Source organism: Uloborus diversus, chromosome 2 (assembly GCF_026930045.1).
Source record: "Uloborus diversus isolate 005 chromosome 2, Udiv.v.3.1, whole genome shotgun sequence".
Taxonomy (NCBI): Eukaryota; Metazoa; Arthropoda; class Arachnida; order Araneae; family Uloboridae; genus Uloborus; species Uloborus diversus.
Window position 1 is genome coordinate 15,089,402 of NC_072732.1, and position 25,851 is coordinate 15,115,252.

Consider the following 25,851-nt stretch of genomic DNA (forward strand, 5'->3'; position numbering starts at 1 on the left):
TTTTTTTTTCATTCTATATGGGGAAAGTTAATGAAATATAATGACACCTAAGAGCGCTGTTTCATTTAAAGATTGTGAAGATAGGAGGAAAAAGAGAAAGTTTCAACAACTATAGTGCACTTGTTTTTCTTGCTACATAATGTACGCACCGTAGCGTTTTATTTTACGTCTTCTTTCCCATTGATTTTGTGCATCGTAGCAGTTTTTTTTTTTTAATACAATAAATAAAAATTCAATTTTTTATTTAAGAAACAGTAATGTATAGTTAAGAAATGGTTTTTGACAGTTTGAGGCGGTGTTTACAAGTGTCTTTAATCGTATAGGTATGTTTATAAAAGTTATCACACATACCCTTTTCCACAACGCGAAGTTTCAACTTACGCGAAGGGTCTTGGAACGTATCCCTCGCGTAAGTCGGGACTCGACTGTACACATTAAAATCGCTGCCAATACATTTTTTCATTCCTAATTTATAGATATAAAGGGTGTCCCAAAATTAATGCAAGATTTGAATTTGCCACAATTTTTGCTGTGAATTGTTGGCAGCCACGGAAAAAGAACAGTTTGACAGCTGGAAGTTTAGGGTTAGTAAAAATGGAGTGTTATGCTATTATACAGCCAGCGAAACAATTCAATCACTGCATAAGGAATTTCCTGTTCGTGTACTCTCTCGTTTCGGTGATATGAATTGTACCCTAGATCGTGTGATTGTACATCATTAGACTTCTCGCTATGGGGTTATTTGAAGTCAAACGTCTATGACAGCAATCCCACAACCACCTGCGCATTACCTAATTGCGATATCGAGCGCCAATAACAGTAAACTGCTTGACCCTCCCAAACTTTCATTATTTTTCAAATAATTGTTCGATAATGAAAACGCATTATAGAATCGAAAACGCTCCGTTTGTAATAACCCTAGACCCTCAGCTGCCAAATTGTTCTTTTTTTACTTTCTTCTATATCTAATACATAGAAGAAAGTATTGGATTCGTGCAAATTTTCGAATTTCGAATTTTGACGGATTCGAACGTTTTGAGGTGTGCTGAGTCCATTTCGACTATTTTTGGAAAATGTCTGTCTGTCTGTGTGTGTGTATGTATGTATGTGTGTGTGTGTGTGTGTGTCACGTCTGTGTGTGACCAGTTTTTTTGTGGCCGCGCTACAGCAAAAACTACCGCATGAAATCGAACGAAACTTGGTACACATATGTGCCCCTATGTGAACTTGTGCCCATTGGTTTTTGGCGCGAATTCCTCTAAGGGGGGTGGAGCAACGGGACGTTTTTTGAGTTACGCGTGATTGCTATTCCTCAGGAAGTAACCGGCGGAATCAAACAAAATTTGGTCCATATGTTGCCATTAACAAGAACAGGTGCTGATTCAATTTTGGTGTCAATAACTCAAACGGGGGTTGAGCTATAGAACGTTTTTCGTCGTCAATTGTGCCTGCTGTATCTCAAGAAATAATGAACGGAATGAAAGAAACATTTATCGGCAAGTACCCCTTAGTGGATATAAGAGCTGATTTTATTTTGGTGTCAACAGCTAAAAAGGGGATAGCGCAATCGCCCGTTCTTTTTTTCCATTGTGAGTGCCCTATCTCAAGAAGTAATGCTACGTTCTGGTTGAAATTTGGAATATATGTGAATCTATATGTAAACAGGCTTTGGTTCAACTTTGGCGCCAATCGCGCCAAGAGGTGCTGATTTATTTTTATTATCATATTTTTTAGCGAATAAAAATAGTTTTATTAATGCAACAATAAGAAAGATAAATCGTAATAGACTATCGTCTGCGCATTTCGCGTGATTTTAACTGTTGGAAAATAACCAGAAAATCGCGATGATTTAAAATTCTTAGCTGTTGCCATCTTGCGTTTGTTAACAAATAAAATATTTGTAATTAATTCAAGTAAGGCTTTTAAAATAACTTTCAATTTTCGCTCTTTGCTTTGCTTTTGCAATAATTCAGACATTGGGTCAAGTTTTTGCATGTGTAATTTCGTTTTTGTTGGGAATATTGCTTCCTCGTCAAGCATGGGGAGGGATCAGAAAAAAAAAAGAAAAATATAGAAGAAAGTTTCGTGATGGCCACAACATACTAGTTCAAGATTGCCCACAATTTATTGCAAAAATGGCGGCAAACTCAGATCTTGCGTTAATTTTGGGACACCCTTTATATTTGCTCATTGAAAGACAATTCTTCTTTCCTACATCTTTGCAGATAAGCCAAGTGCTCCTGGCGTTCCCACAGTCACCGAAGTCGGTGGAGACTTCGTGAATCTCTCTTGGGAAAAACCGGAGAGTGACGGAGGAAGCCGCATTCAAGGATACTGGGTGGAGAAGCGGGAGGTGGGAACGTTGGCGTGGCAGCGCGTGAGCCCCGCCCTCTCCATCACCACCCAGATCAACATTTCCAATCTGATCGAGGACAGACAGTACGAGTTCAGGGTGTTTGCGGTCAACGAGGCCGGAATGAGCCCTCCTTCATCAAATTCAACGTCAGTCAAGATCAGAGATCCCAATGGTGAGAAAATTCTGAATGAACATTTGCATGAGAGGGCCGTGGTAGCCCGATCGGTAGAGTGTCGGATTCGGGGCCGGAGGGTCCTGGGTTCGAACCTCGATGGTCGAAGACCCACCGTCGTCATTAAAGGGGACTGGGCGACGTTAAATATGCTCGTGGTCTCAATGTCCTCCAAGTGAAACGATACCTCTGGGGTTGCTAGTACTAGGTAGCTATTAGCTCCTGGGCTAGTTCTAAATTCTCATTAGCTGTTCGATCCGGTGATGGTGCTGGCATCTATCGGTATATAAAATAATGGAGGCAAGGCACTTAGTATGCAGACCTCGACATAAATACAGTTGTAGTCAGTTGTGACTCTGTATAGGAATTTGCATGAGTGAAATTTGTTTATTTATGCAAATTTATATTGAAATTTATACGAATGGTTATATTTAAGTAACGTACCGGGCCTAATTAAGGTACCAGGAGGCCCTAAGCTAAACACTTCTTTGGATTAACCAGTAGTCAAATCCCACATGTTTAGTCATTTTTTCGAATTCTTAAAAAGCAGGGGTCCTAAGCCTAGGTAGGTAAAGCTAGCTGGTCTGTTTGGCACATTCAGTAATCAAGTCCTGGTACAGTGGCGTAGCCAGGGTATCATTTCAGAGTCCAAAATTTATTTAATGTACCCATTCGGTCCAATATTTCTTCTCAAATTCGAATTTTCTATAACTAGGGAATTTGTGTGGAAAACAAATATTTAATTTTTTAACTATCTTACTCATTTCGTTGAGGGTTCATACCCCATGCACCCTCTCCTTGATTACGCCACTGCCTGGTATCATAAATTGATAAAATAAAACTATGTTTTAAGTTGCAGACAAGACATTTTAAAAATGTCTTTTTGATTACCTGTCTTGAATATCAAAAAAGAAGAATTTGAAAGTGGAGAAGCTGGAGGGAAACTTTGCAGCTTAATTGATATTTGTTTCATTTCCAATGCCATAGAACTGTAGTTTGCGAATTAACTTTTTGAACTCTAATTTTGTGTTTAAAACTTCCTTTTTCTTTTTCTTTTTTTGAAATCTGTAGCTGCCGTTCCGCCTGAATTTGTCATTCCTCTGAGGAACACAATGGCTGTGCAGAACAAAAGTGCTCAGTTCACTTGCAAGGTTTCTGGGAACCCAAAACCGCAAGTTGTCTGGTAAGAAACACTCATTTATGTCTGCTCTAGTGTTATTACTATTTTTTAGAAATGTAACTTCAGTCTCATCTGTGTATTTATATTATTAAATTTCACTTCATTTTCTGTAAAAGCCTTTTTAAAAATAAATAACTAAAATACAAAATTGAGATTAAGGCTTTAAAAAAGGAAAAAAAAAAATAATTTGAATTTTGACCTCTTGAATTCAAATTACGTTTTTCGCAATCACGAGTGTGTGTGTGTGTATGCAGGCATGTGTGTTAATGTGTGTGTTTGTGTGTAGGGGGGTAAGTGTATGTGTGTGTAGGCATGTGTGTTTGTGTCTATGTGCAGGTATGAGTGTGTGGGTAGTTGTGTGTATGAGTGTTTGTGTGGTGGGGAATGTGTATGTCTGTGTAGGCATATGTGTTTGTGTCTGTACTCCCGTGCTCATTACAACCTCTCCCGGTAAGCTGTTCCAAGGTTCCACTACCCTGCTATAATAATAATTTTTCCTAATATCTGTGTTAGCCTGAGATTTAAATAGCTTAAAACAATGACCCCTTGTCCTGTTTTCAGTGCTAAACTTCAGCCCCGTAACATCTTTCATTTTAATAAATTTAAACAACTGAATCATGTCCCCTCGGTCTCTTCTTTGCTCAAGACTGTACATTTTTAGCCTTCTAAGCCTGGAATCATAGTCTAAATGAGAAAGTCTATTTATTAGCCTTGTAGCCCACCTTTGAACCCTTTCCAATACATTAATATCTTTCTTAAGATAAGGAGACCAAAATTGAACAGCATACTCCAAATGAGGTCTTACCAAATTTCTATATAAGGGCAGAAGAACTTCTTTAAATTTGTTTGAAATAGATCTATTGATAAACCCAAGCATCTTATTGGCTTTGTTGCTAGCTATGCTACACTGTAGGCTGAACTTTAAATCCTGACTTATTAATACGCCCAGATCAGTAACTTTTTCTGCCAGACTAATGACTGAACCTTGCAAATAATAACTTTTACACTTATTTCCATGCCCTAAATGTAGCACTTGACATTTCCCAACATTAACAGCCATACCCCATTTATCAGCCCACTCCGTAATATGATCTAGATCCTCTTGCAGCTGATTTGCTTGTTCTTCATTTTCGACACTCCCCATAACTTTGACATCATCAGCAAAACAATTCAAGTTCCCAGAAATATTTTTATAAATATCGTTTATGAAAATAATGAGCAAAACAGGCCCTAAAACTGATCCTTGAGGAACCCCACTTAAAACCTCACTCCAATTAGAATAATTTCCCCTTACAACTACTCTTTGTTTCCTTCCGGTCAGCCAGTTTTTTACACAAATGAAAGTTTTCCCTCCTATTCCTATGTCAGCTAATTTGCTAAGTAGAGCAACATGCGGTACCTTATCGAAAGCTTTTTGAAAATCAATGTAAACAACATCTACAGGCTTCTTATTGTCCAAAGCCATGGTAACTTTGTCATAGAAATATAATAAATTAGTTGCACAAGATTTACCTTTCCTGAAACCGTACTGAAAACTAGTCAATAGATTATTAGTCTCTAAAAAATTTACTATCTTAATTTTTATCAATGTTTCAAAAATTTTGCAAACCACCGAAGTTAGACTCACAGGTCTATAATTTCCTGCACTCCCTTTAGACCCTTTCTTGAAGAGCAGTGCAATGTTAGCCAGCTTCCAGTCCTCTGGCACTGTCCCCGAGTTATAAGACGCATTGAAAATATTTGCAATTACATCTGCTAATTCCTCTGCACATTCAACTAAAATTTTTGGAAAAATATTATCTGGTCCCGGAGCCTTAGTCTCTTTAATTTTTTTCAAATGAAGTAAAACGTCATCCCTGGAAAATACAAAGTCCTCAAGCTTGTGTCTTGTTGATGTCAACTGTTGAGATACAGTTATCCTTAAAAACACTCGAAAAAAAGTTATTAAGAACATTAGCAATATCACTATCGTCCTGAATTAAAATTCCGTGCTCATCAACCAGTGGCCCAATATGACTATTTCGAACTTTCTCCGAATTAGCGTATGCAAAAAACCTCTTGGGATTCCTGTTTATGTTATCTGCCAGTCTTTGCTCCAACTCTCTTTTCTGAATCCGTACCAAATACTTAAATTTACGCCTTGCCTTACAATATTGAAGCCTTTCTGCACTGTGACCAGTTTCTTTAAACCTATGAAAAGCGGCTTGCTTGTAATTTAGAGCGTCTTTAGTTTCCCTGGAGAACCACATTGGCCAAATTTTAGTGTTGACACCCTTTCTCCTAAAGGGAACATGGTCCCCAACCGTTTTCGCTAGATTTTCCTTAAACTCTGCCCACTGAAGATTCACATCGCTATTGTCCAATCCGGAAGAAAAAACTGCTTTCAAACTCTGCCTAAGTGCCACAAAATCAGTATTTCTGAAATTGGGCACAAACCTGAAATTCTCTACTATGTGCATATCAAATTTAATCCCAAACCTAATACTTTTGTGGTCACTATCTCCAATGTGTTCCCCTACACATAACCCCTGAACAGAACCTTCCATGTCGCAGAAAACTAGATCCAAAATCACGTCCTGTCGAGTACCCCGAGTCACAGTTTGATCAAAGAAGCAATCACCAATTACTTTCAAAAATTCCTCTTCTCTGCTATTACTATAGCAAAAATTATTCCAATCAATTCCTGGAAAATTAAAATCTCCCATTATGATGACTGACCCCTTAATTGAAATGTCACTAATAATATTAAACATCTGTTCATTTTGACCCTGGCTTAAGTTGGGTGGCCTATAAATGTTCCCTAAACATAGTTTTTTGCCCTTATTGCTCATCAACTCCAGCCAAATCATATCAATCTCATTAGGTTTATCATTAATTACCTATTCATTGCAAATTAAAGTGTCTCTGACGTAAAATAAAACCCCACCACCTCTTTTACCTGCTCTATCTTGCCTAAACAATTTATACCCAGCAATAGATAATAAATCATCATCATTTTCGGTAGCCCTTGTCTCGGTAACTCCAATAATATCCAACCTCTCGTCTATTATTATGCTTTTCAATTCTTCCATCTTGTTCCTAATACCACGAGCATTTGTATAAAAAAACCTTAAGTAAGCCCATCTTACTTTCATTTATTGCTGCGCGATTATTTGAATCCCAACTGTTAAAATATTTTCTCTTATTAGCCACCCTATTTCCGTTTCTACTAAAATCTCAATAGTTAGCCCTCTCGAATTCTGCTCCTTAAACCATGCCCCCCAATTCCAACTTAGTTTTTTGATTCTGAATCCTCTAAAACCAAACCACTAACCATTTTGACCCCTGTAAAGCTCAGATGCAGGCCCTCCCTAGCAATCCAATCGCGTTTACATTTACTCCACACATCAATAAACCTGATACTACGCTTTACGCAAATTTCCTTGAGTACCAGGTTCATACACCTAGCCCGTTGGTTTAACCAACTCCTATGCACTCCATATCTGGGAAGCAAACCAACCACTTGGACATTTGCCGAACAGTTGGTTGCTTTGTCCAACAGGGAATCCCATTCCTTTGTAAACTCATCGTTGTTACTATGGCCTACATCGTTAGTTCCCACCCACAAAGTAACTACATCCTCTTTATTAAATACCCCCTTCTTTTCGGCAACCCTGTTTACATCTCTCACCCGAGCCCCTGACAAACAACATCTAGCCACCTTACGTCTAACTCTGCCTTTTTAGTTTCCCACCTCACGCACCATTGAATCTCCCAAAATTATACCCTTTGTTTCCCAGTCTGTTGCCTCAGCAGTAACTTTCCCCTTTACCTCTGGAATATTCCCACTATCTAACCCACAGCTAATGCCCACCTCCTTTTTACTAACTTCCCCCTTTTCCTCTGGAGTGTTTACCCCATCTGCAATCCTACAGCCTAATGCTAACTCACCTTCCAAAGTAAGCATCTTAATTCTGATTTCTGAGAGTTCAACACACTTAGTGCAAAAGAAATCCTTCTCAGACTCATCCTTTCCCTTAAACAAGCAGAACATCTGACATAAATCACAAGAAATCCACTTGTCCCCTTTACCACTTTTAACCTCCCTCATGATGCATATAACCCACATTCTAGCTCAAAATGATACACTTAAAAAGTCAATACAAAAATGCAAAATTGAAGAAATAAAACTAATTATTAGAATTAGAAAGCATTGGAAGTAAAAGGTACAAATATTACAAAATCCTTAGACAAGCAGTAAATTAAAATAAACAAGTTACACACTTAACAGAGCACTCAGGCTTAACAAGAAATCAGCACATTTTAGGCTTAGCTACAAAGAATAGAAAAACACTTTATGAAGGCAAGTAAATTAAAAATAAGACTTAAAATCACAAAAATACTTAATATTATATGATAAAATACAATAAAAATAATGAAATTAAAGCAGTAAAATAAACAATTACAGTAAAAAATCACTTATCTCAGGAGCAGCAAAATATCTCCCCAGCAACACTAGCGCCTTCTATCGGCGAAAAAAAGTGTAGTGTATGTATGTGTAGGTGTCTGTATGTATGTGTTTGAGTGTGTGTATGTGTTTGTGTGTGTATGTGTTTGTGTATGTGTTTGTGTATATGTGTGTAGGTGTATGTATTTGTGTGGGTGCGTGTGTGTAGTTGTGTATGTTTTTGTGTGTGTAGGTGTATGTATTTGTGTGTGCGTGCGTGTGTGTAGGATATTGACGCATCCTGGAGATGATTTTCGCTAGAGGAGTAGCATCGTGAGGAGCCGGTCGACGGTGATGCTGCAGAGGGTGCTGGCGGGAAAATAAAATGATAGCACATCAAAACAGTCAAGTGAGAACAATAAACAATCGTAATTGCTCAAAAACAGAATTAATTATATGCTAATTGTTTGGATTAAATTTTAATAAGTAATGTCTTTAGTATTTAGGCAACATAAAATTGCGAGACAATGTTTTAGTTGTTGTTGTTAGGTACTTTAAAATCACATGATATACTGTTCTGCTTTAGTAGTATAACATATTGAAACCTAATATCTGCTTTACCCGTCATGTTAACCAATGATATTTTTTGCTTTAACATTCTCCTCCTTATTTGTGTATTTGAAAATTCATGATTTTTATCTGCCAAAAATTATCTAGTATGGTTCTGAAAAAAAAAAAAATCTATAGTTTTTGATTGCAAATGCTACTACTGTTGCAAATTACCGTTGTGTTTGAAGTTGTTGAATCGTGTTTTTTGAAACACTCTTTGTTCAGAAAAAACGTTTGATTTGTTGAGAGATATCTGTAGTGCAGTTTGTGACTGATAGTAATGTTTTTTTTTCTAGGTACAAGGGCACGAGGGAATTGATGGATGGTGGAAAGTACACGATGCTGAAGGACGGCGACACCTACTCTTTGGTCATCAGTGAAGTGTATGGAGAAGACGCCGACGAGTATGCTTGCAGAGCAACCAACAAGGGTGGATCCCGAACATCCAGAGCAGAACTTTTCATCAAAAGTAAGCAATCAACGTCCAAAAAATCTAAAATAGGATATTTCAATGCGAAATAATTGTAGTCAACGAAGTTATACAGATGGACAGTAGGATCGTTCAATTATCCATTTGGCTGCCCATAAATGATATCACTTTTTGAGGGGGATGTGTAGATCGAGAAATTGCGAGAATTTATGACCAGGTAGGGGGAAGGAATGGTATAAAAAAAGTATGACAACATACATATTGGTTGTAATAAAAACAATTTAAGAAGTGCAGAGAGCAAGTCCACCTGAGTGTAAATAATCTGTAATCCTACCCACACCAATCAACATCACTCTGACACAAGGAATATGATGAATACCACTTTGCTTTGCGTCTGAACTTTGACATTTTGCAACAAATGTCTACGTGGTGGGGAGGGGGGGGGGGGGGGGGAGGGTAGAAATATTGAAGAAAATAGCATCATTTATGGACAGTCCCTGTTGTCTAGAGCTAACTTGTGCTCTGCACGCCTACGGCTGAAAATATATTATGGGATAATATTTAAATTGAGGCAGTAAGCAGTGAAGAGATACAAGAAAACGGTTTAAACTTTTGAGTGAAATACGTTTAAAGTTCAGATACTTGGTAGGTTGCAATTGAATTTTTTTTCTAAATCACGCTGTGTACCAGCACCTACCAGAACGACCGGCACTATCCTTACCCCGAATGGAGGAGAGGTTATCTTTCCATTTGTACTAGTTATCTCTACATTTTTAATTTTGGCATCAACGCCTCTTTGCTTCATACTGCTTTAATTTACAAAATTAATCTTACTCCTTATTAGTTTTGAATTCAAAATAATCCGTAAAATCTTCATGAGTACTTACGATAACTAGTGGTAATGCACTATCATTTGTACAACAATTACCATTTATTTTGTTTCGAAAAAAATAATTAAACAAAGTACAAATAGAGGCTTACTAGACTTGTAGCATATAATAGGTGGTATAAACCATTGAAAACCTTTTAATTCTTAATAAGTTTTTGCAATGCAAAAAAAGTTCCTTGAGGTATGAGCCGATTACTTGTAGCAACCAAAATATTTACGCTACAGTTTCATTCCATTCCTTAATTTAAAATTAATTTTTGTTCCTTCCTTCATAATTTCAGCTGCTCCACACATTTACGTCCCTCCCCGCTTCCGGGAGCTGGCCTGCTTCGAAAAAGGAGAGAACGTCACCTTGAAGATCCCGTTCACCGGATACCCGAAACCGAAGATCAAGTGGTCGAAGGAGGGTGAAGAGATCGAGAGCGGCATGAAATACGACGTGGCCGTTGGGGAAAGACACGCTATACTCACCATACGGGACGTGCAGAAGTACGACAATGGACCATACAGAATTGTTGCTGAAAATGAACTTGGTGTGGATTCAGCCATTATCAAAGTACAGATAAATGGTAAGCTTATAATTTAATTTTTCCCTTTCGACATTCCTTATTTAAGCGCCCATTGCGTACAGCATTGATAAGCCAGGACTCCACATTAGCGGAAAATTGTCAGAAACTGGTTCTCCTTCCTTCCGTTCTATAGGGAAGTCGCAACCTATTAAATGTTCATATTTTGGCTATTGGATATTGTTAATTGACCCTCAAAACTAAAAAATTCACCATCGCCGAATTTTAAAACACCGTGGTTGATTTTTAATGAATTTTTAAAAATCCACGCGCAAAAGTGCGCGCTTCTGAAACGTCACGAGCCTACATCACAGGGCGCGAATGGGCAGCCTTCCGCCGAAGATCCCTTGTTTTCGCTAGGAACATTTTGAGCGCGCTGATATTTTTATTTTTTAGAAATTCAATAATCCTTTTGAACACACTATGGAGGCCGGATTCGCTAAAGCACAATCTAAATAATCTTCCTCCACTAACACCAATGAGATATTCGAATATTTTCGAGAGGATGAGAGGTTTAATATCCTAGAAACGCGAGGAGTTAAATGCGAGGAGAAAGCCTTTTACGTTTCGTCTTCGAAGTCGAATGCGTGACCTTAGCTTCTCCCCTATCGGAAGAGGGGTGACGTCATTCCTATGCCATTTGACGTCACAAGCGCTTGAACTTTAAAATAAAAAAAAAACTACTTATCGTATCGCAAAAATTTTTTCACCTATGATGTTCATACATGTTACTCTATCATATAAAAATAAAATTGAAAAAACGAAAACTTCCCTATTGAAACACGACTGAATCGAGAGTTGAAATTGCAGCATTTCTAGCTTTTTGTTCTTGGACAACCAATAAAAGGTTACCTCCAAACAGTGCTGTAGTTGCAAAGGAACGGTTAATTCCGCCCCCAAAATAATTAACTCGTTTCGTATCAAATTTAATGTTAATTAATTTTAAAGGACATTTTCTTCTGAAAAGAATATCTACTTCTTAAGTTAGAGCTGGCATAGCAATCTAAACTGACCTTTTCTGACCTAACTATGATGTCTACCCGTCAACGATGATATCTACCCTAAAAAATAAGTTCCTCAAAATGTTTCTTTCCAACTATAGTACTGCCGCCAAACGTAAACATTTATAGCAATCGATTTATCCCTCCTCCATCGAAGTTCAAGTTATCAGAGCCGAAGTATATTTCTATTTGTTATTAAAATTTTGCATGTTTACGTAGATATACATTTGAAAATAAAAGCTGCTTAATTAGTACGTAAGAGTTGCATGTTTTCAAAACTACTGCTTGCTTATATTTTCCCCCTGATACTGTAATTTTATGCAATTTTTCTTGCGCTCTAAATTAGTTGCCTTTTTATTTCAGATAAGCCTGATCCACCCCGTTTCCCAGTCGTTGAGAGTGTTTGTGACGATTTCGTCACATTATCATGGAAGCCTCCTCTCTGGGATGGTGGCAGCCACGTGAGCAGCTACTTGGTTGAGAAGCAAGAATGTCCAATGACCAGCTGGATCCGTTGCGGAAATACCAGGTGAGGTTCAATTGTTGTTGTTGTGTGCCAGCTAGGCTGGCAATTTGAGGTGCGCTGCTTCACTTTTCCAACTGTACCGTCATTTGGTGTGAAGTCCGACTTCTACAGTACACGCATGCCATAAGGACCCGTTTATAGGGTAGGCAACCATTCACATCATAACAACACATTCACACAAAGGAAGGACAAGGACGGGAGAGAGAAAGTACGTCCATGCCCGAGCCGGGATTCGAACCCGTACCTTCCTGTCGCAGTCAGACTTCTCTGACCACCAGACAAGGCAGGCGGCATGAGGTCTAATTGTAAGCAATATAATATCAGATATGTTTCTAAATAACACAGTGATCAAAATATGACCCGTATGTGAAAGTTGTGGGACAGCGGTATCAGGGTCTTCGAAGAATGGCTGCCACAAATGGCACCGGCAAAGCCATCAACAGATTGCAGAAACTTTTGAATTTCAGTCCGCGGAAACGTTTTAAAATGACGTTGCAGCAACGTCTTATGTCACGAAGTGACCGGTCCCAAATAAATTGTTGCAGCGTTGATGATGTGAAGTCACATGAATATCACAAATGCGTGACTCCAGTAAGACGCTGCAATTCCGTCCCTTTATGTCTTGTGATTAGTGTGACCCCATCGCCTCAAGTGTGCCAATGTCAAGCAGCCACTCAGACCGCTCGGCCACTGAAGCCCCCTGCGTGGTTCTGCTGCAGAAGGTGGCTGGTGGTGGGTTCTATCCCCACTTAGACCCTGCGTGCTATGTCCCAAATAAATTGTTGCAGCGTTGATGCTGTGAAGTCACATGAATATCACAAATGCGTGACTCCAGTAAGACGTTGCAATTCTGTCCCTTTATGTCTTGTGATTAGTGTGACCCCATCGCCTCAAGTGTGCCAATGACAAGCAGCCACTCAGACCGCTCGGCCACTGAAGCCCCCTGCGTGGTTCTGCTGCAGAAGGTGGCTGGTGGTGGGTTCTATCCCCACTTAGACCCTGCGTGCTATGTCCCAAATAAATTGTTGCAGCGTTGATGATGTGAAGTCACATGAATATCACAAATGCGTGACTCCAGTAAGACGTTGCAATTCTGTCCCTTTATGTCTTGTGATTAGTGTGACCCCATCGCCTCAAGTGTGCCAATGACAAGCAACCACTCAGACCGCTCGGCCACTGAAGCCCCCTGCGTGGTTCTGCTGCAGAAGGTGGCTGGTGGTGGGTTCTATCCCCACTTAGACCCTGCTTGCTATTTCCTTCTCTTGTAGTATAAATCTTTCTTGTGTTTGTTTGAAGGCAAAGGTACTTTGTATGCGGCAAGGGCGGATCCAGAAGTTTTTGTAGGGGGGTCAAACTTTAATGGCCCGTGTTATATCTCCTGGATAAAAAAAATATGTTAAGCAAGAGTGTACCCCCCTCCCCCCGGTAATATTAAAAAATCCTTTTAAATTACTCATCTCCCTTCCCTAAATATTTCAATGGTGCAATCTGCGTCATGGACCATATTCCCTCAAATTTTCATCAAAAGTCGTATTTCTTTGGGCAGACAGGCTCGTTAAGTTACCGTAACCTTTCTTTGAATATATGAGATTACAATTATGAAATAGTTAAAAAAAAAGAGTACAATCAACACACACATACACGCACGTGGTTTGAGGTGGATGAGTGCTCTGCGAAATCATTAGAGGCGATTGTTCTTTCGAAAATGTACAAAAAAACTCAAAATAGCAATAGCCCAGTAAACAGACCTAAGTGAATCCTTTGAATTATTACGTACTGCGAAGAAATACATAATAAAGGGTGTCCCAAAATTAATGCAAGATTTGAATTTGCCGCCATTTTTGCAATAAATGGTTGGCAACCCTGAAAAAAGAACAATTTGACAGCTGAGAGTTTAGGGTAATCAAAAATGGAGCGTTATACGATACAATAACGCGCTTTCATTATTGAACAATTGTTTCAAAAATAATGAAAGTTGAGGCTGGTCAAGCAGTTACTGTTATTGGCGCTCGGTATCGCAACACGGTAATGCACGGGTGGTTGTGGGCTTGTTGACATAATAGACCTTTGAATTCAAATAACCCCATAAGAAGAAATTTAAAAATGTTAAATCACACGATCTAGGGTGCCAATTCTGATGACCGAAATGAGAGAGTACGCGACTAGGAAATGCCTTATGCAGTCATTGAAATGTTTCACTCTCTCTAGCTGTATGGTACAATAACACCCCATTTTTATTAACCCTAAACTCTCAACTGTCCAATTGTTCTTTTTTCATGGCTGCCAACAATTTATGGAAAAAATGGTGGCAAATTCAAATCTTGCGTTAATTTTGGGACCCTCTTTAGAACCAAGCAAAAAGAGGTTAACATTCATTTCATGTACTATTTTTTCGGATTTAAACTATAGAAGTTCTATAATAATCATAATAAACTTCTTGTCACGGGGGGGGGGCAGCTGACCCTTTGACCCTCCCCTGAATCCGCCCTTTATATGCGGTAATCATCATCTGTGTAAACGAATAGATTTTTAATGTTCTCTGAATATGGAAAAATTTATTTTGTATTGAGTTAAAGTTAATTCAGATTACTTTTTTTTTTCTGCAACAGATTCACATACCACACAATATCGGGTTTGAACCCTGGGAAAGATTATGTGTTCAGAATTTATGCGGAGAATATTTACGGAAGAAGCGATCCCAGTGAACCCACACAGCTCATTACCACCAAGCGTAAGATATTCATTTACTTTTAATTGCAGTTACTAAAGTTTATGAAGAAATTTATTTAATAATGTTTTGCTATTTTTACGCAGTAAAAGAAAAAGATGCCGCTAGAAGAAAACACATAATGTGTAAGTTTTGTTTTCTCTCTTATTAAATCCATTTCTTCCATAACTATTACTTCAACTTTTACTGACACCAAAAATGTTTCTAATCGAATTTGAAAAAAAAAAGTCAGTTTTGCAAACTGAATTAATTTTTGTTCTTTGCGTTTAAATTTGCACCTTTTTTTTCCACAGTGGATGCCCAGGGTAGACGTGTACGTGGAAAATCGGAAGGAAAAATTAGGAACTATGACCAGTTTGGTAAGTAAAATCGGCTTATAGCAGGGGTGATTGTGTTCCGGTATTTTACCGAATTTCCGGTATTTTCGGACGTATTTCCGGTATTTTTATGTCCGAAAATACCGGAATTATGTTTTTTTTTTGTTGTTTGTTGTGCTTTTATCTCCTTACCTCCGCAATTCCTTTTAATTTTATAATACTCATCAAATATACCTGCAAGAGCCTTAAGATGGACAAATGTCAAGATAATTTGTATAACACCAGCTCAAAAGTAACTTTGTAATCCATTAAAAATTTAATTAAATGTGCACGCAATATTTTGACTCAGAACTATTTAAAACTATGGCAAAGGTGCACTTAAGTAATAGGGGCCAAAGATTCCCCCCCCCCCCCGTTCTCGCTTTGAAACTTTCAGGTATTTTTTGATGAACTCACAATCACCCCTGTTATAGTGAGTGTTTTTGCTATGTAATGATGATTTTCAAGGATATATTTTGATGGCAGTAAAAATTGTTTTTTTGATTCAAAATGTATGACCTGGAAGATCACATTGAATGTATCAAGTCCTGATTGCCTACACGATCACATTAGTTGAAACGAAAACTTTCTAGTGATTTGTAGCATTAAAACTTTTCATATGCCTTAAGTGGAAATTACACTTTAATTAAGTGGAAATTAAAGTGTTACAGTACCTCAAAAATGATGAAACGATCAAAAAAATTTTTATCGCTTATTTCAAAACTAAAAATTATTCTGAACAAAGGGGAAAAGTTTCATTGCTTTAGTTTAAATATTTAAAAAGTTATGAGTGGTTTTGGGTCATGCTCGCTATGTGTTCTTATGCAAAAGAAAAACTTTAAATTCCTTTTTCTCGATGATGGTTTTTTTTGTGTTTTCATGTCATAAGAATCCCTAAGGATTTTTTTCTATTAAAGATACAGCTTTAAAGTAATACTTTTGGAAATTAGGATAACATATTTGACAAAACTGTGCATTGGATAAGCATTTTATAAATTACTCAAATGTTTACAGCATGTTAAACCTTTAAAAATCAATTTAAAAAAAAAAAACTTTGATTTTTTACATAATTAATCACAGAAAATTTACTAATAAACTCATAAGCAAATGAATGCACAGATTTTTAGAGATGATTATAGTGATCGTTTAGCTATAAACTTTTTTTCAATTAGTGAAAAATAAAAAAGCCTTAGGAATTTTAAAAAAACTGAAGTTTTTCTCAATTTTTTGAATTTTTTAGAAAAAGTAGGCAATATTTTTAAATTTTGAAAATAAATTATTGATTAAGAAATAAGTATGCATGGTATGGTTTCAAAGAAATATAAAATTTACTTAAATTGAAAAAAAAAATGTTTGAAAGGTACTGTGACCCCTTAAATTTTCGAGAGATTAAAACTGTAAAAAAAAAAAAAAAAAAAAAAAAAAAAAAAAAAAAAAAAAAACTACTACTACTAGAAAATATCTCGAAAACAAGTATTTCATAAAATTTTCCGATGACCGATTCAAATCTTCTTAAATAATGTATTTTTTACTTATACGAGGCGTATCCGGAAAGTAAGTACCGTTTTGAAAAAAAAGCTATAAACATTTTTTTTTAAGATTATTTAATGTTTACATGAAAGATCATACCTTAAATTATTTTTAAACATAGTTTCCACTATTGTTGAGGCACTTGTCGTAGCGGCTCACCAGCTTATTTATACCTGCCTCAAAGAAACTTGCCGCCAATGAAGAGAGCCATAAATTTACAGCGTTTTTTGCGTCGTCATCACAAGCAAAGCGCCTACCTCCAAGTTCATGTGCAGGAACAAGTGGAAATCAGACGGTGCCAAGTCTTGGCTGTACGGCGGGTGATTAAACTGCTCCCAACCGAACTGTTCAATTAGTCTTTGAGTGTCACGAGCAGTATGGGGCCGAGCATTGTCATGCAGCAACACAATTCCTTCACTGAGCATTCCTCTACGTTTGCATTCAAAAACCGGATCACAGAACGAATTTCACAGTCGGCGGGATCATCGATTTTTTTAAACATTATATACGGCCACAGTAAACGCAAAACACAAGACAAATCAACCGTAATGGCGCGAGTTTGTAGCCCATGAACAGAGGAAACAAGTACGCATGCACTGAGCACCGACAGCAGCGCTGCAGCGGCATTAGAACGAAACGGTACTTACTTTCCGGATACGCCTCGTATTAATTCTAAATGAAACTTATTACAAATAGTAAGGTAAAATACTTTGGCAGTACTTTTGACACCTAAGCGTCTCATTGTTCGTTTTACCATGTGAGACTAGCTCTAGTAGTGGATCTCTTAGCCTATTAAATTTCAATTATAATATTTAATTCGGTGTCCGTGCTTTAATAGTTTCTATATTTAGTTAATTTAATTGGTATTTTAAAGTTACATAAAAAGTTTCCCGTTTTTGGCCGCTCTTTCAGGTTTGCGTATCGTTACATTGTTATTTTCAATTGCGTATATTTCTCGAAAACGGGAAAGTTTCGAAACGTCAGATCCCCACCATTGGATTAAGCGCCCTTGATACATCTTACAACAATGTTTCAAAATGAAAAAAAAAAAAAAACATTACCCCCCCCCCCCTGGAAACTCAAGTCTCTGCCTTCTTTTTACTTCCTTTTCCAAAAACGGAAGTATTGTATTCGCGAAAAAATTTTCACTCAAAATTCGGCCTTAATTTTCATTTTGCTCACCCCCGAATGAATGTTGAGTTTTTTTTCTGACCCAACCACACGTGGATATATGCCTAGAAACGTACAGACACCCCGAAATATCCATTTCGACGACCCCCGAGTTAATTACAACGAATTTTCTCGTGACGTCCGTATGTACGTATGTATGTGTGTATGTATCTCGCTTAACTCAAAAAGGGTATATCCTAAAAAGTTGAAATTTGGCACGTAGACTCCTAGTGGGGTCTAGTTGTGCACCTTCTCTTTTGGTTGCATTCGGATGTTCTTAAGGGGGTCTTTTGCCCCTCTTTGGGGGGAAATCATTGTTAATTTCGATGTAAACTCAAGTGGTGTTATAATTTGTCGGACACTTGGCGATATATCGCCAGTCTTTTGATCGCAAAGTTTTGTCGCCAACTTGACGAAAAATTTGGCGTTTTTTTTTTTAAATTTGGTTTCACTTTGGCCACTATTGGTGATATTTAGAGAGTAAACAATTGAATCACATTAAAATTGCCAAAAATGTGGAAATGACATTAAATTGGAGTAAATGGAAGTCATGTGATGCACACATCAGCTCGTTTTTTTAGTATTTCTTAAATATTCGCTTTTATGTTTTGAGAACGAGAGCATTAGATCTTTATACAATGTGTTGATTTTCTTTTCCTTGAAGTTTTGACTGAGAGCCAAAACTATATTATTTTGCGCATAAATTAGAGCGAAGCATAAAATTCACGATTTTGTTAGATTTCAAATAACATTTACTTCCTAAAGTTTGCTTTAAAGCCTTAAATCACACACTTAAGCTTGGTTTCAAAGTTTTAATCAGCAATTTCGAACATTAGATAATGGCCAGCAACACGGTGATGATTTGCTTCTAATTTCTGTATTTAATACACCCATGTTTGTGAAAATTACAACCCCAAGAAAGAATTATGCAAATGAACTGAAATTCACAGGGAGCGTATCGCAAGGTAAGATATGCAAATGATTAGAATTATAGAGACGTCGCGCATGCGTGGACCGAGTTACGCCCCCTGAACTGCGGCACAGACTCTGTATATAAAGAGCTGTAAAGGTTTTTGGAATCATTAAATGATTATCTGCCGATGGTACATGTTTCTCTAGTACTCAATATGCCTCGTCCAAAACGCAGAGCGTCATATGAACGTGTAACGGAGTTCGAATGGGGCTGCATGATCTGCATGCGTGAGGATGAAGTTACGTATAGAGTAATCAGTGCCCACACGTGGCGTAATGCCTCAACTGTGATGTGAAATGGTAAAAGATGGACAGAAGACGATGAAATTAGTCAAAGGGCTCGCACCAGCCCACGCAACCGAACGACGCCACGGGATTTTAGACACCTCACCCACCTAGCTGTGATGAATCGTATAGCGTCTTCTCGTAGGTTAGCACAACGTTGGAGTATAGCTACACACTTGTTGCATGCACAGTTCGTCGTCGTCTGCTGCTCCAGGGCTTGCATGCTAGGATTACCCTATACATGATTCTCTCTACATTTAACCATTGCCACTTCCGGCTTCAATGAGCCACCGATACACCCAATGGCGTGCGAACTAGCAACAGTTCATCTTCTCGGATGAGTCCAGATTTAATCTGCGCTATAACGATGGACGTGTACGCGTCAGACATTACACATGGGAGCGTCACCTCCCAGGGTGTGTAATCCGACGTCATACCAGCATAACGCCATACGTCATGGTCTGAAACGCCACTGAATATCAAGGGCAGTCCCATCTAGTCCAAATTACGAGTAAACTCAATAGCGAGCGTTACTTCAGGGACGCTGTGACGCTGGATGTATGGACGCCGTTTCTCCAGAACATTCCTGGTACAATGTTTCAGCAGGACAGTGCACGTCCACATGTCGCACGTAACGTACAAGTGTTCTTCGGTGCGTGGCAGGTTACGCTGCTTCCTTGGCCTGCCCATTCTCCGGATATGACGCCCGTCAAGCGTGTCTCGGATTGCGTTGGTTGGAGGTTCGCCCATGTGTCTCGTCCGGCAGTTGGTAAGGATGAACTTTGGCTTCAGATTGAAGCCATATGGGATGCTATTCCCAATCGTGACCTTCCGCACCTCTATGATTCGAAGCCAAAATGTGTACACGATTGCATAGCTGTGAGAGGTAGCTACATTCGATATTAATTTACGCGAGTTATTTTCACTTCATTAATTTCATTTTGATCGTTTGTTTGTAGTACTATGAATAATATGTTCAGTAAATTTATTCATTTCCAATGAGTCCTTCATGTTGCTGCAATTTTCACAAACATGAGTGTACATACAGCTTATTGTTCAGCAAAGGATTTATTCTTTGCTGCCTTTTTTATTATTTTTTCTGAATTATATATTGTTACTTTTCTTGTTCCAGTGTTCGACGTTTTTGACAAGTACATCGCACAACCAGTTGACATAAAAACGTCAAATGTCTACGACAAATACGACATACTAGAAGAAATTGGAACGTAAGTACCGCTAACATGTGATTTCTTAAAAAATTTTTCGTTTCGAGTGAATAGACCTTAGGTGTGTTTTATCAATGACAGCAGTATTAAACGTATGCTATTTTTTTAACTCAGTAAAATGTCCAAAATTGCTTTTTTTTTTCATTCACAGAGAAAATACTTGCAATTTTACAGGGACAATGCGCCTGTTGTTATTTACAATATCTTAGTACACTGTTAAAAAAGTTTCTGAAATTTTACGGTAAAAGTTACTGGCATCCATGTTGCCAGTAACTATTACCGTAAAATCCTATTTTACTGTAAAATTTTACGGTAGAATAAACGTGAGTTAAAAAACTCAAAATTCGAACTGCAGGTTCGATCTCGGGACCTTCGAAATGGCAGGCAGCTTTGCTGCCCACCATACAAGTTGGGACGCATCGAGAAAGGGAAATACGGTGTTATATGCTTTGTACTGTAAATTACGTGGTGTATCAACTGGCGCTGCAATCGTTTATTTTTCTTCGGTACAATTTACTGTAAATTTTTTCTGTATCGTAAACACTACATTTTACAGTAATATTTACCATAAAAGTTTCCTGAATTTTTAACAGTGTACAGCTTAATACGCTTTATGAATTTACAACAGACTCAAATAATATATTGTAACGGATCCGGCACGACTTTCAACTTTCTTGAAAGGACGACACAGTTCTTGATTAAAAACACAGAGAATTTATTTACACTATGTACAGGAAAGATCGTAAACAACTGCTAAATTAATCATCAGCAATTAAGCAAATATCACACAACACCGTAATCTCAACGGTTACACACGTATTTACTTCCAAATACGAAAAACAACACAGCGAAAAGCCTCGCAATAAACAGAGCTAATACACTCTCAGTACAAATTCTCAATCGAAACTAAACTTTTTATCACGCGGGACGCTTTTATAAACATCGAAAAGTTTCCACAACATTCGAAATCCTTCTCGAAATTCGTAGACCGTTATCTGATTTCATTCACAAATTTTATCAATGAAAAAAAAAAATAGGGGAATCGTATACTTCAGCCGAATGTACAGGGGCTGTATATTCATTACGGGAAACTATTTACAGATTACGTTACTACAATAATTACTATTTACAGAATTTGTAACAATATCATTAAATAATTATACTATTGGGAAAATCCCCGATGTGTGTTCAGAATGTGGCCAGTTTGCTTCATATTAGAAGTTTTGACCTCTGATATTTTTCAGTTTGTAATTTTTGATCAGTAATATTTGTTTCTGCATTTCGGCATCGAATAAAAGTTGCTAATAGAACGGGCAGTCGTTCACATTTTTTGTTTCTTCCAGGGGTGCTTTCGGTGTGGTCCACCGTTGCAGGGAGCGTAAGACCGGCAACATCTTTGCCGCCAAATTCATTCCGGTCAACCACCCTCTGGAAAAGTCCCTCATCAAGAAGGAAATCGACGTCATGAACCACCTGCATCATCCCAAACTGGTGCATCTACACGACGCATTCGAAGACGACGATGAGATGGTGCTTATTTACGAATTGTAAGTCTCAGTTTTCTTTCCGTTATTTTGAAAATACTAAAAATACAGTGACCTCTCACTTACACGCGACCAAAGGGGACAACGAAATTTTCGCGCACAAGTGAGATTCGCGCATAAATGAAAAACCCCAAAAATAAGCTTAAATACAGTAAGTTATCAACAGTTATAGTAATACTAATAGTACACTACTGATACTAATGAATAAATACGCACATCATTTCCATTTATGCATTGTAATTTAATAAAAATGTAAAAATTGAAGTTGCACGTTTTGTCATTTTTTATACACTGTAGAGTATGTAAGCGAATCCCCCAAAACCTAAAAACTGTCGCGTGATCAGTGTCATAGTCTGTGAGGATACAAAAGATCCTCGATAGGCTATGTCAATGCTTTCGCATCTAACCCGTTCTCCCCTCTTGATGTCAATCACAAGACTAACTGCACCCCAAATCGCACACTTGCGCGAAAAAAACGCGTTCTTGGAAACATTTTGAACCTTGGAATAAAGGTGTGTGAAAGCATTCCAAGAGACATCAAGAAGGGTACAAATCTTCCGATAAGCAAAGCATGAATAGGCGATTTAACTAAAACTTGAAAAATTTTTATCGCGCATAAGTGAAAGGTGCATTTTAGGTTTCGCGTATAAATGAACAAGAGTTAACATTGTTTTCCTATATCGCTGGCCGGGCCCGTGAGAAAAACGCGCATAAGTGAAAAATGCGTATAACAGAGGTCGCGTATAAGCGAGAGATCACTGTAGTAGCAATAATACTGTCCGACCATCGATTACATGGAAAGGCTAATATCCGGTTTATAGGCGGAAATGGACGCATCTATTAGTTTATAGGGGTGTTAGTTGGTTTGTTTCAGATGTGCACTTTTGCCTCTCTATTATTTAGCCTTAGTTTTGTAAAAATGAAAATTTGCTCATAGCAATATTTTTTAAATCTAAAGTATATTCGATCTATATTCTCACAGCAAAAGTTACTTGATTTATTTATTCACATCAAAATTTTGAGTTTACACCATTTTGCTTTTACGTTCCTGAACGAAATGAAAATATTTTATTTTCTTTTTGTTGTTTCCATGGTAACTATTTTCGTTTTCCCTTATTTTATTTTTGGGAATGGAATAAATGAATAAGGTACTGGTGACATTATAAAACGGTGCATCGAAATCCCATCCTTATTTTCCCTTCTCCCCAACCAGATTCATTCAGATGGAATCGTCTTTACTTGGCACATTGTCAAATTACATGCAATCCGTGGTCAAACAGTATTGCTAGTTATTTCTGAAGAGCACTTTCTTGTTGACAATGTGAGACAACCATAATAGCTGGAATTCAATTGTGCGGTTTGTTTTCTTTTGAAGCTTGAATAAAGTTTTACTGTGAATCTGTAATTTGAAATTTAACTTTCGCTTCTTTTATCTTCCTGTACGTTTTGTTCTGATTTCTTGAAATCTCGAAACAATTGGTGTTGTGTCCAAATGCAATGAGCGGACTTAGTTAAAACAAGGAGTAAGGAATTCCGAAAGAACTCGTGCACTGTAAAAAAAATTCCGAAACGTTACTGGTTATTTCCGTGGAACGTCTCGGGATTTCACACGTTTTCACCTATTTCCCCGTTAAAACAAGTATCTTCACAAAAAAGTTTCCTGAATCGCTACAAGTTGCACGCGCTCAGACTTTTCACTGTTGAGGAAAATATATTTAGCAACCAGTTTAAAGATTGAATGAGCGTGTTTATTAAGTGTATCGGCGTAAGGTTGTTACGGCCTATCTAGATTGACTAAGCTCCCAATGAGAGCGAAAAAGTCAATGGATAGCTACAGCTTAGCAAGGCAGGAATTGCAGGCAAGAGATATGCTTGGTTCCTTCTCGCATAGCCTTGTCCGTGGTCGCTCTGATTTTTATGGAGCCTTCTTGGTAAATCAGGAAGGTTCTGATCAATTACACTAAACCTACTCAATTTTTCTAGAAGGTTCTGGAGACATAACTGGCTTTAACAGGTCAGATTTCGCATTTCTTCAGAAAGTTTCAAGGTTAATTTCAGAAAGGTTACTGACCTTTAGCCGTAAACGTTCCTGGTTTTTCCAAGATATGTTACTGGAAGAAATTGGGCACTATTATCAGCTGCCTATTATTTTCCAGGAACGTTTCTGAATCGTTTTTACAGTGTGTACATTGCACCCTGCACCCGAAAAATATCAATTCTAAGTATTTTTAAACTCCAGTGCTTTGCACACAGTGAAAATTCTGATAAAAATGATCTTAGTTTTTTGCTACCTTAGAGAAATTCATTAGTGAGATTTTTAAATATTTGCAACGAAGAGGACTTTCATTAAAACCATATTTTGTTCACATTTTCCATTGGTAACTCAAAATTATGAACGAAGCACTTATATGAAGAGTATAGACTGCTTCAATTTTGAATTAGATAATGCTTTTCTGTTAAATTTTTTTCACACATAATCTTAATGCTTTATTTACTAGCAATCCTTTGGTTAATCAGAAAACAAATACAGTCGGATCTCCATACATCGAAGTAGCAAATTTCCGGAAAAAAATTCGATATACAGAAATTTCGTTATATAACGAAATTTCTGTATATCGAATTTTTTATATATAAACGATCTTATTTCATCATAAAAAGCTCCTAAAACATTCAAATTAAAGATAATTTTCGTGTATGAAACCCAGTTTCTAATTCATACGAGCATCGGATTAAATGAAAGTTAATAATTCAAAAATAAACAGAAATTCCACATTTTTGCTTCTTCATACATCTTCATTCTTCGGCAATTCAACTTGATCCGCAACATTAGGGGATTTTCGTTTTCAAAATGTAAACGAGAGAAAAGTCAAAATTCAATGTATACCTAACTTGAATAATCTTTACTGAAGCTAAAAGACTAGGAATGATAATCAACAGGCAAAAGGGATGACTTGAAATTGGTTTAACAGTGTTACTGGTTACAACTCAGATTTGAAATAAGCTTGAGGGAATTTAAGAACTCCAGAACGGAACTACCTAATCTACACACTTCTCAACCATAGATTCCTTAATCGTTTTGTAGCAACCTTTATAGTGAACATAATTTTCTCCCCTAACCTTCATTTTTCGTGAGACAAACAGTCTAAAGTGACAAAAAAAATCTACGAATGTCTCGCAAATTTTTTGATATGTGGAGATTTTCTCGATACACAGAAACAAATTTCCTACGTAATGAACATGGATATTTGCTGGGATTTCGATAAATAGATAATTTCGATAAGTGGAAGTTCGATATCTGGAGGTTCGACTGTATACACAAATGTTTATTGCATTTGACATCCATTATTTTGACAACTATTACTTGTTAAGTTGATGATCTATGTTTTCCAAACTGAAAACTACTATTATCTTTACATTTTCAAATGACTCTTTTACGTGATGACTTAACTTTCAGTCCGAACAAAGAATTTTACGTTATCTATGTTTTCTAGCATGGCTGGTGGTGAATTGTTCGAGAAAATCACAGACGACAACTACAACATGTCCGAAGCTGAAGTCATCAACTACATGAGGCAAATATGCGAAGGAATGAAACACATGCACGAGAAAAACATCATACACTTGGACATCAAGGTAAGCCCCATCATAAAATTTAAAAAAGTGGCATACTGGCTGACCATCGATTACATGGAAAGGCTAATATCCGGTTTATAGGCGGAAATGGTCGTATCTATTAATTTATAGGGATGTTAGTTGGTTTGTTTCAGATGGGCACTTTTGCCTCTCTAATATTTAGCCTTAGTTTAGTAAAAATGAAAATTTGCTCACAGCAGCATGTTTCAAATGTAAAGTTTATTCGATCCATATTCTCACGGCAAAAATTAA

General features: G+C 37.4%; 1 protein-coding gene across 1 annotated transcript in view; it reads left to right on the forward strand.

Moving 5' to 3' along the window:
• LOC129217747 (twitchin-like) overlaps window positions 1-25,851 on the forward strand; it is a 364,621-nt gene that overhangs the window by 297,006 nt on the left and 41,764 nt on the right. Inside the window, 11 exon segments of the mRNA XM_054852086.1 lie at window positions 2,226-2,528; window positions 3,600-3,711; window positions 9,040-9,212; window positions 10,344-10,631; window positions 11,993-12,158; window positions 14,765-14,886; window positions 14,970-15,008; window positions 15,177-15,242; window positions 20,329-20,422; window positions 21,766-21,969; window positions 25,458-25,599. Of these exon segments, the coding sequence (XP_054708061.1) occupies window positions 2,226-2,528; window positions 3,600-3,711; window positions 9,040-9,212; window positions 10,344-10,631; window positions 11,993-12,158; window positions 14,765-14,886; window positions 14,970-15,008; window positions 15,177-15,242; window positions 20,329-20,422; window positions 21,766-21,969; window positions 25,458-25,599 (1,709 nt within the window).